Source organism: Mobula hypostoma, chromosome 8 (genome assembly GCF_963921235.1).
Source record: "Mobula hypostoma chromosome 8, sMobHyp1.1, whole genome shotgun sequence".
NCBI lineage: Eukaryota > Metazoa > Chordata > Chondrichthyes > Myliobatiformes > Myliobatidae > Mobula > Mobula hypostoma.
The window spans coordinates 132,211,555-132,225,827 of NC_086104.1; the positions used below are offsets into that span (position 1 = coordinate 132,211,555).

General features: G+C 46.1%; 1 protein-coding gene across 6 annotated transcripts in view; it reads left to right on the forward strand.

The window, feature by feature from the left end:
• tacc1 (transforming, acidic coiled-coil containing protein 1) overlaps nucleotides 1-14,273 on the forward strand; it is a 219,412-nt gene that overhangs the window by 161,818 nt on the left and 43,321 nt on the right. For all 6 annotated transcript variants that reach the window (XM_063056905.1, XM_063056904.1, XM_063056903.1 and 3 more), the window contains one exon: nucleotides 4,388-4,448. In XM_063056905.1, coding sequence (XP_062912975.1) covers nucleotides 4,388-4,448 — 61 coding nt within the window. The remainder of the gene's footprint in view (nucleotides 1-4,387; nucleotides 4,449-14,273) is intronic.

Consider the following 14,273-nt stretch of genomic DNA (forward strand, 5'->3'; position numbering starts at 1 on the left):
GGTTTGGGGCAGTCTGTTCAAAATTTGTTCTGTCCAGCCATGTGGCAGTGACTAAAGTCTCCGCCGTCTAATTGCCATGCTGATTTGAGGAACACTTTCACGTTTTTTATGGGATCACAGAAAGGAGCCATTCAGCCCTTTGATCCCATACTAGCACTTTGTAATGCAACTCAATTACTTCCAATGGATCAATTTAAGTTTTTGTCATGTGCACAAGTCTACAGGGATAATAAAAAAAAATTTGCTAGCAGCATCATCACAGGCACGAAGGTTCAGACAACACACAGAATATAACTTACAAGGCAGTGAAAAGATAGAGGAAAAGACTGTGCAAAAACAAGACAGAGCAAAAAATAGACACAATTGGGGACCGGACTAAGGTTCTGTGACTGCTGGGTGTAGGCACTCTCTCTGTGTCCGTGTGGCATCAAATTAGGCCACTGATGCGTTGTAGTACATTGTAACTACTGAGCATCTACTCTACTCAAGGAAAGAGTGGACTAATGTTGTTCTTTCCTTGAACATGTATGATTTTTTAGTGCATAATCCATAAAATTGGAACTTAATCCACTTCACAATGCAGGTGCAAAATGATTGATGACATAATAAGCTACCCATCACTCCTACTTACTAATTGCCCCAAGTTCTTGCCAGAATGTACACCATTGTACACACAGCATATTTTGTTTGACATGAATTGCGGTTTCTTCATGTGAAACAGCTTTCGCTCAGAGCAAACGTTGAAAGGCAATTAAAGTGCTCAGAGTCAGGACAATTTGTCTCATCAGGCAGTGCACTTTCATTTAATTATCTTTCAACAACGAGCTTACAAGCTGGGTATATTTTTAGAATTGCAAATGAGACAACTGAATCTGATGGCAAGTGCTCCCCATTAACTTTGATAGGGGATGGGTCAAAGAGGAACTGGCATCCTTCAGAGGGGTTCAGGTTACTGGCAAGTGCCGATAGGAAATGACAAGGAGATCACTAGAACAGTTGAGTGTGGAGAGGACATGTATGTTGGGAAAGGTCCTTATCACAGTACAAGGGAAATGTGGGGTGATGAGACGGATTTTAACCTTTTGATTCTGACTTGATGTAAACCCACCAGAGTTAATTAGTGACAAGCAAAACTGACTCAGCAAGCCAGGCAGCATCAATGGAGGAAGAAACAATGACTCTTTACTTTAATCAGAGGGTGGTAAATCTGTGGAATTTGTTGCCAAGTCATTGGGTGCATTTAAGGCGGAGATGGATAGGTTCTTGATTAGCCAGGGCATCAAATGGTACGGGGAGAAGGCCGAGGAGTGGGGATGACTGGAAGAATTGGATCAGCCATGATTGAATGGCGGAGCAGACTCGATGGGCTAAATGGTTACCTCTTTTGACCCAACTCTAGCCTTTCCTTTAAAAAGGGACCTAAGGGACAACTTAATATGGATGGTGGTGTGTATATGGAGTGAGCTTTTGGAGGAAGTTTATTTAAAAACTTTGAACAAGTTTTGTATATGTATAGGAATGGTTCAGAGGGACATTGGCCAGACTTGGACGATTGGGACTAGCTTTGATAAGTGTCTTGGTAAGCATGGATGAGTTTGACTGAAAGCCTGTTTCATGCTGTACAACTCTGTGACTCCATGTCTCCGACCCAATATTTATCTCTTTGCAGATCTTTTAATTAATGGCATGATTTATTAAAAATAAACTTCTATTCAGATTCATTTACTTAAGTTAAAAATATAAAACAGAAACTTGCTTTGTGGGTAATGTTGAAAGAAAATGAAGTACAAGTCTGCTTGAGACACATCATCCCCCTGAGCTCTCCAATTGCCGTGAAGATGTTTTCCTGCCTATTTAGACAGCACTGAATTCTCTGACTTTCAATAACAAGTCCTTTCAACACCCTTTCTACCGGACATCTTGTTTTACCCTTTCCCTGTCTGTGCACATTCTGCCTTGCTGAACGTGGTCAAATGTGTCAGAGCTACACCAGGCACATGTCACACAATTGTCACACCTTATCCCATCTGCAACTGTTCATTCTGTCAGAGAAACTCCCTTGGTTTCTCCCTCATTTCACTGCTACCCTGACAAATTTAATTCCCTTTCTCAGTTCTGACGAAGGGCCCTTCATCTAAAGCACTGGCTGTTTCCTTCTCCACAGATGCTGCCTGACCTGTTGAGTTTTCCTAGCATTTGCCATTTTCTGTTTTTTTCCCTCCCCATTCTACCGGCTTGTGCTGGGCAGATCCCAACATTGCATAGTCATTTTGCAGGACCAGCAGTTGAATGTATTGTCCTCAGTAATTAATTTTCAAAGACCGTAAGATATAGGAGCAGAATTACTACCATCGATACTGCCTACCATTCAATCATGGCTGATTTATTTTGTCTCCTTCCTTCTCCCCGTAACTTTTAATGCCCTTATAAATCAAGATCTATCACCTATTTTAAATGTACCCAATGACTTGGCCTCCACAGCCTGTGGCATTGAATTCTACAGATTCACCACTCTCTAGCTAAAGAAATTCCTCCACATCTCTCTTCTAAAGTGTAGTCCTTCTATTCTGAGGCTGTAGCCTCTAGTCCTAGGCTGTCCCACTACAGGAGATGTCCTCTCCACAACCACTCTATTCAGACCTTTCAACATTTGGTTTGTTTCAATGAGGTCCTCCTCATTCTTCTAAACTCCAAAAAGTACAGGCCCAGAGCCATCAAATGTTCCTCATACATTCACCCTTCATTCCCAGGATAATTCCCATAAACCTACTCTGATCCACCCCAATGCTAGCATATCCTGTCTTAGATATGGAGACCAAAGATCATTCTTTCAGAGACCTCCCCCGGTTCTCCACATCTCTCCCTCACCTTTCTTCCCACTAAAATCCCACAGAGACATAGAATGGATGTAGGCCCTTTGGCCCAAGTAGTCTATGCTGACCAGGATTCCCATCTAATCTAGACCCATTTGTCCTTGTTTGGTCCATTTCTCTCTAAATCTCTTAAATACATCTACATGTCCAAGTATCTTTTGAATGTTATCAATATACCTGCTGTACCACTTCCTTTGGCAGCTCGCAACATATACGGACCACCGTCTAGGAGAAAAAGTTGCCCCGCAGGTTCCTATTAAATCTCTTCTCTCTCACCCTCAAACTATACCCACTTTGAAAAAGATTGTGCATTAATCATATCTGTTCCCCTCAAGATTTTATACACCTCTATAGGATCATCCCTTTCTCCTGCATTATAATGCAAATAGTCCCAACCTGTTCAACCTCCCTCCATCCCTCCATCCCTTAGTCCTTTGAGTCCCATGCAACATCCTCGTAAATTTTCTTTACACTTTTTCCCGCTTAATGGCATCTTTCCTACAGCGAAGTTATCAGAACTGAACACAATATTGCTAAGGTGACCTCACCCTCACTTGTATCTCTTTCTTTTCCATTTCTGATGAAGTGACATGATCCAAGCCATTGTCTCTACAGACACTGCCTGAGTTGCTGAGGTTTTCCAACACTTGTCATTTTGTTTTCAGATTTCCAGCACCTTCAATTTTCTTTGAACTTTACAATTTCCTCTGCAAGCTCCCACAAAGAGTAATGCAATAACCTACCTCTTTGTGAGGTCCGTGGATGAATAAGTATTACCGACAACCTCCAATGTGCGCTTCCTCTCCTTTCCTTCAAAACAGAGCCCTGAGGGCCTTAATGTTGTGATTTAACAGTTTGTCCAGTAGAACAAGTCAGCACTCTCTTGAAATGAAGTTCTTGAAGTGAAACTGCTCCAGGAGGAGTTAAATATTTCAGATAATGTCAGATAAACCCAGAATGTAGAATTAGGTGGGAGAGATTTGGGAATTTGAGGCAGATTGGCTCATATTACAGCCAAGTAGTTTCCCCCAGTTCCCCCCCCCCCCACAAATGTACTTTATTCATAGAATATGTCAATATCCGAGGCAGCAAATCCACTAAATGGTGAATTTTAGAGCACAGTTCTCAGGGAACCCATTAATGAAAGGGTATGACCAGATCTTGCCCAGAACTCTCTCAGTCAGCACAGAGGGATAGTTTCTGTACTGGAGAAAAGTGCGATTGCATTCACAGAACCAACCAGTGCGGGATGTTACTTTGCAGTGATCAGAGGCTGGAACTGTGCTGGCATGCAATGAGGTTCTAGCTTTTCGTCCATAGTCTCTCACATTCCATGCCAACGGTTCATCCTGTTCCTTTTGCCTCTTCAAGCCTATTTTGCCTGCATGTTGCCTAAATCCCAGGTCGGACAGAAAATCTTGCACCTGTAATACAGAACGATGAGATTTGACTGTTCTCCTGTATTTTTTTTCTCTCTCTCTTTCTCTCCCTCCCTTTTATCTTTCTCTCTGAAGGAATGCTTGCCGGGTGAAGAAATATGAAAACCAGTCTCTGGTGTTGGATGTGTGCCCACAGGTAATCTTCTTTGTTCAGCTAACTTCGGCCGATAAAGGAAATACCCTTGGGTTAGATTTCTCCACGGCGCTGCTCCAACGCATGGGAACCCGGCTGGCACCGCGTGCCTGCGAAGTTGGTCCTCTGCCTTTTGAATTTACATAGCGGTGTTGGCTCAGGTGGGCTGCTATGAAACTGGCTGCACAGCCCAGTCAGTGCAGCTGCCTGTCTCTTCCCCTCTGCTATCAGATTTCTGAAAGCTCCGTGGACGCTACCTTTATTATTCCTCTCTTGCACTATATAATTTTGTAAGTTTTAGGTCTTGCAGAAAACAACAGGTTTCACAACATACAGCATGTCAGTGACCGTAAACCTGTTTTCGATTCAGAAGTCCGTGAGTTAATAGTAGCGAAGTTTTGCAGTTTGGAGTGTCCTGGAATTACGAGTTCAATTCCCGCCGCTGCCTGTAAGGAGTGTGTACGTTCTCCCCGTGACCTGCGTGGGTTTCCTCCCTCAGTCCAAAAGATGTATCGGTTAGTAGGTTAAATTAGTGGTTGTAAATTGTCCTTTGTTAAGTGGGTGGGTTGCTGGGCAGCATGGCTCATTGGGCAGAAGGGCCTGTTCCACACTGTACCTGTAACCTGTATTCGGGTCGATTGCACGGTCCAATATAACGCTGCGCAAATGTGTCACATACGTTGGACAGTACTTCCATAACTCTGGCTAAATCAGGAGGTCAGCTGGAATCTGTAGAAAGAAAAGCAGCATTGATATGGCAGATTACCGATCAATTAATTGTCACGTACACCAGGATGTGAAGATCATCTCTTGCGTGAAGCTCGCGGGGTGGTGGTGGTGGTTGTCCATCGTGTCTGACAATGCCAGGAAACCCGTGCGGGTAGTGACAAGCAAAACTGACTCAGCGAGCCAGGCAGCATCAATGGAGGAAGAAACAATGACCCTTTACTTTAGTCAGATGGTGGTAAATCTGTGGAATTTGTTGCCACGAGCAGCTGTGGAGACCAAGTCATTGGGTGTATTTAAGGCAGAGGTAGATAGGTTCTTGATTAGCCAGGGCATCAAAGGGTATGGGGAAAAGGCAGGGGAGTGGGGATGCCTGGAAGAATTGGATCAGCCATGATTGAATGGCAGAGCAGACTCGATGGGCCAAATAGCCTACTTCTGCTCTTATATCTTATGGTCTTATGGACGATCTTTAAAGTGGACAACCTATTGGTTGCTGTGGGGCAGTTCCACTCTCTGGACCTCAGACGTCTGGGTCCAGTGGTACGAACAAGCGTCACAAACTGGGGTCTTCCTTGGTTGCAATGGATGACCATGCCGTCTTCCTTGCCTTGTCAGGTACAATAGACAGGTACTTTATTGACCCCAAAGGAAATTACACTGTCACAGTAACATTACAAGTGGACAGATAGATAAATATTAGAGAAAGTAAGAAAGAATAAGAAATATGTTACCTCAAGCAGTCTAGCAGTAGGGGAGTCATCACTTCCCCGGCTATAGGACTAGATAGGGTGGATGTGGAGAGGATGTTTCCTATGGTGGGAGCTCTGCCGTAGCCTGCAGTGGAGGCCAAGTCCGTGGGTATATTTAAGGAGGAAGTTGATAGTTTCCTGATCGGTCAGGCCATCAAAGGATGTGGCGAGAAGGCAGGTGTATGGGGTTGAGTAGGATCCAGGATCAGCCATGATGGAATGGTGGAGCAGACTCGATGGGCTGAATGGCCTAATTCTGTTCCTATGTCTTACGGTCTAAACAAACCATACTTACACCTTTAATTTGTGTCACTGGGGCAAGCACTGACCCAGCAGTTTGGGAGGAGGTTGGGGGACAACATAGCAGTGGCAAAGCCGATGTTTATTGCATCCTCTAATTGTCCTTGAGAAGGTGATGGTGTGCCACTGCAGTGTGGAAGGGAGGTCCAAGACTTAGAACTAGTGATGGAGAAGGAGCGACAATGTATCTCCAAGTGAGGGTGGTGTGCGGTTTGGTGTTCTTCTGCAACTGCTGCCCTTTGGTTTTGGGAGTCATGGGTTTGGGCAGCTGTCAAATTACCAGACAAGTGATCTTGGTGCAAGGGAGATTTTGACGACATTGAAGTGGAGGAGAGCTTGCATGGCCATATTTGGAGTCCTGAAATGACCTGAAGGGGCAGGCATGAGCAAGGATGAGAGGTTTGGAGTCGCACAACACGAATGGTCCAGGATGAGTCTTTGCCAAGAGTTTCCACAAAGAACATCGAACAGTACAGCGCAGGAAGAGGCCCTTTGGACCATGATGTCTGTGCTGAAGACGATGCCAGATCAAATAAATCTAACTGCCTGCATGTGGTCTCTACCTGCCCATTGCCTGCATGTACCGATCCAACTGCCCCAAACACTGCTGTCAGTCTGCTTCTACCAACAGCCCTGGAAAACCATTCCAAGCATCCACCGCTCTGTGTTTAAAAAAAAGTAACTTACCTCAGACATTCCTTTAAACATTCCCCCTCTCACCTGATATTTCACCAAAGTAAGATCAGGATTCTGTAGTGTTACTGCCATTGGCCTGTGACCCTTGGCCCCCATCGACTAATCCTCTGACCTCAGTTAGGGTCAGAGCTGTTGTAGCTGCAGACAAGTCCCAATGTCCTCTGCCGTTTTCCGCTGGGGTGACCGAATACCCCTTGGGAGACCTTGAAGCCAAACACTGGAGATTTGATTTTGTTTTGTGTACAGTATTGTATTTCACATCAGTGCTTATCATTAGTCAAACAATCCCTGACTCCTGTGAAACCAACGGCTTTCACCTGAGCCTAATTCCTGGGCAAATAGTCAAAAATTGGCTTGGATCTGGAGATCGAGACTGTCAGGGCATCTAATGTGGGAAAGCGATAAGGTTTTGCCGTGCTCTTGAGTTCAAATAAGGATCGTTGTTGGGTAAACTGTGGAGTGTCAGGGAGTCCAGCTGAAGTTTTCTGTCTAATGACTGGAAGAGGGACCGAGGGCCCCAGGGGGCAACACACACTCAGCAAGTTCCAGTCACAGCGTGGAAAATTTACGCACCATTCCCACAGGCTCGAATTTGCCACCAGTTATTGAATGCATTGTGCGGTATTTACTTTTGTTGGACTGTGGCTGTTCCGTTGATGTTTTATTGGAAGCATGGGATCTGTAGGTGGGATTTTCCTGGCAAACACGACACAGCTAGCGTGGTTTCCAGATAGCTGTCTGCTCCGTTCGCTGGGGCAGAGCCCAGTGGACGGGAAGTACCATCCACTCCCTCCCCAACAGCCTTGTGGGCAGCCCCAGGCCTCGCGGGCTGCAGCTCAAAACCACCATCTCACGGGAAACGAGGGAGGGGCAAATAAATGCTGGCTCAGCCTGTGCGGCGCACGGCCCCGGTGTGAATATGATGAGCGGTTATTTCAGTAAAGCCTGAAGCTGCAGCTGGAGGGTGTGGTGCAGGTGCTCCCGCAGTGTTGTTCGGGGACAATGATATGTTCCCCAGTTGGTGTGTGGACTGGAGGGGAAGCTGTAGGTGGTGCCACTTCCCTATGCCCGCTGCCTTGGTCCTGCGGCTTGTGGGGGTGTACATCCCTGACCCCAACTGCTTCCTCTTTACGTGGACGTCATGTGTCTATAGACATCAGTTGTTCTTCACCTTTCACCCGATTGGCTCCTGCATCCTGTATTTCATCCTTTGCCATTTCTGCTAGCTACAGTGGCCACAACTTTGCTCCCACCCCACCTTTTTCTGCATTCTACACAGACCATCCTCTGTCAATCACTTGCCCTCCCACCCTCTCTTCCCGTTCCCTGGCAATTTCCCCTACAAGTTCAGGATGAGCAGCCCTTGTCCCCTACACCTCCTCCCTCACCACCACTTCCTCCAACCTACAGGAACTCAACAGGTCTCTGAAAGAAAAGGAACTGTCAACCATCTCCCCCAACAAATGCTGCTCGACCTGCTGAGTTCCTCCACTAGATTTTGCTCCTGATTCCCATACTCGCAGTCTCTTGTACCTCCTGTCACCTGTAACTCTGCGTCACCCCTCCCTCTCACTTCCCTACACTGGCGCTTTTCCCACTGCGCACTCAGTCCAGATGTAGGATTTTGACCTGCCAAGTCAGCCATCTCTGCCCCATCTTGACATCCAGCAGTTTGCACCCCTTATCCAAGAAAGGATGCATTGGCGTTGGAGAGGGTCCAGGGGAGGTTTCCGAGAATGATCTTGGGAATGAAAGAGTATCTGATGGCTCTCGGCTGAAGGTTAGAAGAATGAGTTAGTTACTGCCTGTTACACCACTGGCATTTGGGGCAGCAATGAAGGTGCTTGGACGTCTTCTTGATTGTGGTGCAGGCTCCTCATTTCTACCTCTGTGGTAGGACGCCAAATTGTCTTTGGTCTCCCACATTTCCTCTGCCTTTAGGAGTCCAGTGTAGTGCTGTCTTGATGATGGAGTTGGTGATGATGATGATTTTAGAAAAATGAGGGGGAATCTTACTGAAACCTAAGCAATATTGAAAGGCTAACATAGAGAGGACATTCGAAGGATGTTTCCTATTTTAATTATAGATACAGCCTGGAATCAGCCCTTCAACCATCAAGCAACCCCCCCCCCCCATGACCCCAATATAACCCTAACCTAATCATGAGACAATTTACAATTACCAATGAACCTATCTGGTATGTCTTTGGACTGTGAGAGGAAACTGGAGCACCTGGGGAAAACCCACATATTTCACGGGGGAGGAGGAACAGAGACTCCTTACAGAGGGCACCGGGATTGAACTCTGAACTCTGAACTCTGACACCCGAGCTGTGATAGGGTCGTGCTAACTGCCTTGCTACCGTGGCGCCCAAATGGAAATGGGATGGAAAAAATGAGAGAAGGGGGAGGGGAGGGAGAACTGATCAGAAATTGGAGAAATCAAGGGGGTGGGGGGAAATCTCATTGAAACCTATCAAATATTGAAATGCCTAGATAGAGTGAACATGGAGAGGATGTTTCCTAGGACCAGAGGGCACAGCCTCAGAATACAAGGATGTGTGTTTCAAACAGATTTTTTTTTAGCCAAAGTGTGGTGAATCTGTAGAATTCAATGCCACAGATGGTTGTGAAGTCATTGGATGTATTTAAAGCAGAGTTTGATTAGTATGGGTGTCAAAGGTTACAGGAGAAGGCAGTAGACTGGAGTTGAGAAGGATAATTAATCAGTCATGATCGAATGGTGGAGCAGACTTAAAGGGCTGAATGGACAAATTCAGCTCCTATGGCTTTACAGTCTTATTCTAGTATGTGGAGTCTCGCGTGACTCTGCACAATCAGTCTTGGTTTCCAGCTGCCCCCTGCTGGAAAGCAGTATAAATGCTACTCAGAGAATCTGCCTCCTATGAACCCCCTACAGAAAAGGTATCGGATAGATTTGACATGTTCGGGATAAACTTCCAGGATAGATTTGGGCAGCATTTAGTAGAGCTCCTGCAACCCGAATTCAGTGGGTGGCGCACCAGTGTAATGGTCAATATGACACTTTACAGCACAAGTGATCACCAGATGGGGTTGAGTACCAGCCTGGCTGTAAGCAGTCTGTACGTTCTCGCCGTGACCACGTAGGTCTCCTCCAAGTGCTCCAGTTCCCAACCACATGCCAAAGACGTGCTTTAAAAGCGTGGCAACACTCACGGACTACCCCCAGCACATCCTTGGACAGTGCTGGACGTTGATGGAAATGGCACCTTTCACTGTGTGTTTTGAGTATTCAATGCACATGAAAAATAAATGTAATATATCTCCCCCTCCCCCTCCTCTCTCCCTCCCTCCCTCCCTCCCTCTCTCCCTCCCTCCTTCTCCCCTCAGTGTTGTGGTTTCCACCCAAATCGCATCATTATGTGGGTAGGTTAGTTGGCCGCTGTAAATCGCGCCTAGCGTGTAGATGAGTTATACAATCCAGGGACAATTGACAGATATGTGAGGAGAATAAATAATGGGTTAACCTGCTGACTGTGTTGTAAGTATGTCCTCCTTCAAACTGGGAGATCAGACCTGAGCACATTGTGTGCCTTCACTCGGGTCTTTCACAGTTCCAGTTAGATATCTCTAGCCATGTCCTGAGGACCAGTAAGACCTTTGTCTTCCTAATTGTCTGGCTTCCCTACGTATTAACTTGCACACAGAGGACACCCGTGTTGCTCTGAACACACCACCTTTCCATCGGTCACTATTGAAGGATGCAGTATATTCAGTCCTTTACCATATTCCTTCTGATGGCCCCGCCTCTTCTTTCAACCTCTCTGTGTCCTTGAAGCCCCTCCCTCACAGCTCAAATGCCGCCCTGCTTAGTGGCGTCAGCAAGCTACATGTTTTAGACTTGTTCCAGTCCTTGTGGTGACCCGGGGTCCCAGCGCAAATCCCTGAGGTCCCAATCCAGCATGACATATTTATTCCTGCGCGGCTTTCTGTCTGTCAACCAATCGTTAATCCACCCGAGTATGTTAACCCCACGGTCATGGTGAATTTGTGACACTTGTGAATTGGTGTGGTCACTGCTGTATGAACAACTGGAGGATGATCATGGTCAGGCTTATGGGCTATTCCTTAATGATGTGTGTGTGTGTATATATATATATATGTGTGTGTGTGTGTGTGTATATATATGAATATATATGTATGTATATGCATCCATTCGTCTTGTGAGACCATGGATTTGCGCCTTGGAAGGTTTGGAAGGTTTCCAGGGCGCAGGCCTGGGCAAGTTTGTATGGAAAACCGGCAGTTGCCCATGCTGCAAGTTTCCCCTCTCCACGCCACTGATGTTGTCCAAGGGAAGGGCATTAGGACCGATACAGCTTGGCACCGGTGTCGTCACAGAGGAGTGGGTGGTTAAGTGCCTTGCTCAAGGACACAACACGCTGCCTCAGCCAAGGCCCAAACTAGTGACCTTCAGATCACTAGACGAAGGCCTTAACCGCTTGGCCACATGCCAGTAATGATGATGCATACTGGAGAATAGTTATCAGCCAGGCCACCAAAGATAGCACCCTCTCTTTGCAACAGGTACCACAGCATTTCTTAGATTCACTTCAGGTAACAGGTGAAGCCTCGTCTTAATATTTCACCTGGAGTACAGCAGCTCTGACAGTGGTACCTTCCCTGAGTAACTGGCTGTAGGGCCAAATAGCTCAAGTGTCTGGACTGGGACTTGAACTGAGAACCCGGTGATTTGTAGTATGAGGGCACTGAGCCACAGTTAATTCCAGAGTCAATGTCATTTTTTTAGCACGTCATTTCACTGCTTTAAGTAGAGTGCATTGTGGGCCAGCATCACAGAGGCTGTGAGGAATTTGAATTCTGAATAATAATCTAGAATTTAAAACAAAATAGTCCCAGTAATAATGACCATGAAACTGACAGATTGTTATTAACAAAATAAGCTGAATTTCAGTGTTGTATTTGGTGACATATGCAGTATGTGCTTTAATAATAAATTTACTTTGATCTTGGAACTTTAGGTTAAGGGTAAAATTGACTACCATTTTCCAGCAAGGATTAAGGTGATTCTAGACCCACAGCAGTGTGATTGATTCATTAGAAAGAAACAGGGGACTGCACACTAAGAAAGGATGTGCTGGCATTGGAGAGGGACCAGAGGAAGTTCATGAGAATGATCCCAGGAATGAAACGGTTAACATCTGAGGAGCTTTTGATGGCTCTGGGCCTGTACTCACTGGAGGTTAGAAGAATGGGGTGGGAGCTCATTGAAACCTATCAAATAGTAAAAAAGCTGAGAATGAATGTGGTGAAGATGTTTCCGATCGTGGGGGAGTCTAAGAGCAAAGGGCCCAGCCTCAGAACTCAAGAACATCCCTTTAGAAAAGAGATGAGGAATTTCTTCAGCTGGCCCATGGTGAATCTGTGAAATTCATTGCCACAGACAGTTGTGGAGGCCAAGTCATTGGGTATATTTAAACTGGAGTTTGATAGATTCTTGATGAGTAAGGGTGTCAAAGATTATGGGGAGAAGGCAGGATTATGGGGTTGAGAGGGGTAATAAATAAGCCATGATTGAACGGCCTAATTCTGCTCCTATGTCTTATGATTTTAGAGGCCGGAGTTTGGAGCAACAAGCAGTCCCCTGGAGGAATTCAGCTGGTCAGGCAGCATCTGGTGAGAAAGGGCTTGTCAACATGGTAGCGTAATTGTTGGTGCGACGCAGTCACTGCTCTGGGCACCAGAGTTTGGCGTTCATTTCTGACGCCATCTGGAAGACGCTTGTACATTCTCCCTGTGACTGCGTGGGTTTCTTCCGGGTGCTGTGATGCCCTCCCACATTCCTGAGATGTGGCAGTCAGTAGGTTAATAGGTCATTGCAAATTGGCCCGTGATTAGGCTAGGGTTACGTATGTGGGTTGCTGGGTGGTGCGGCTCGTTGGGCCGGAAGGACCTGGTCCACACTGTATCTCTAAATAAATATCTCAGGTTGAAACCCTGGATCAGGACTCAGTGCTGATGCAGGGTTTTGACCTGAAACGCCGATAGTTCCTTCCTCCCCCCTCAGATGCCGCTTGACCCTCTGAGTTACTCCAGCAGGTTGTTTGACAGAATCTTAAGCTGCACTCTGCAAAAGCTCGACAAGCACGGGTGGCAAGCTCACTGCCACCGTTAGGGAGCCGCTGGGGCTGAGCAACAAACAGCGGCCTTGTCAGAGGCACCCACATCCTTTAACCGATTAAAAGCAGCTATCTGCGTGTTTCTGGTTTTATGTAACGAACACTTGGTGACTGGGCTGATGCAGAGTAACGTCATTCAAGGTAAGTTGATTTGGTTGTCGCTGACAGTGAAAAGCAGCCTTTGTCAGTGCTGAGGACCATAAACACCCCCCACTTCCCTTTGATCCTCACTGAGGAGTACACAGACTAATTAGGTCAGCGCTATCTCGGGCTGTTCAACTCCGTCACAGACCCATCTCCAAACAAAAAGACCACTTCCTGACTATTCAGGCAGATAAAAGATCCTTCGGCTCAAAGAATTTGGCAAGCAGAAGTTTCTAGAAAAGAAGTTTCTTTTTGCTGCTGTTTGACTGAGAGCGAGAAGCAAACAGAAACAAAACATAAACAGACTACTGGAACTATTCAAGTGGTGTCTGCAGAGAGGGCAAATGAGTGAACTAAGGGACATTTAACTGTTTCTCCCTCTGCAGATGCTGCCTGACTCGCAAAGTATCACACAGTTTCAAATTAACGGTGTGCCCATTTAAGACGGAAATGAGGGAATCTATTTTCTCTCTGATGAGTATGAATTTTTGGTAGGGTTCTTGATTAACGCAACGATAAGCAGAGAGCAAGAGGTTAGTGACGGTGTACAGAGGTGAGGGTACTGTTCTGACGGAGGGTCTCAAGCTGAAACGTCGGAATCTGAATCAGGTTTATTGTCACTGACGCAAGTCATAAAATTTGTTGCTTTGTGACAGCAGTTCAGTGCAGACATAACAAATTATAATAAATTACAATAAAAAATGGGTTGCAAGGTGGAGATAAGTCACCACCAAAGCAGGTAAGGTGCTCCTTCCCTCCGCTAGTCTGTAGGGCACCTCCTTAGCCCCCTGATTAGAGTCATAAGAAGCCATGGGAGATGGGGCAAATGGTCGTACGAGCAGCTGGTGCACATCATAAGCGACCACCAGCGCCAGGCAGACAATCTCTGAAGTGTATTGATAATGGCTGAGGGTCACCCATCCTGTAAAGGCACTGCCCAGAAGAAGACAATGGCAAGCCAATTCTGTAGTAAAATTTGCCAAGAACAATCTTGATCATGGAAAGACCATGATCACCCGCATCATACG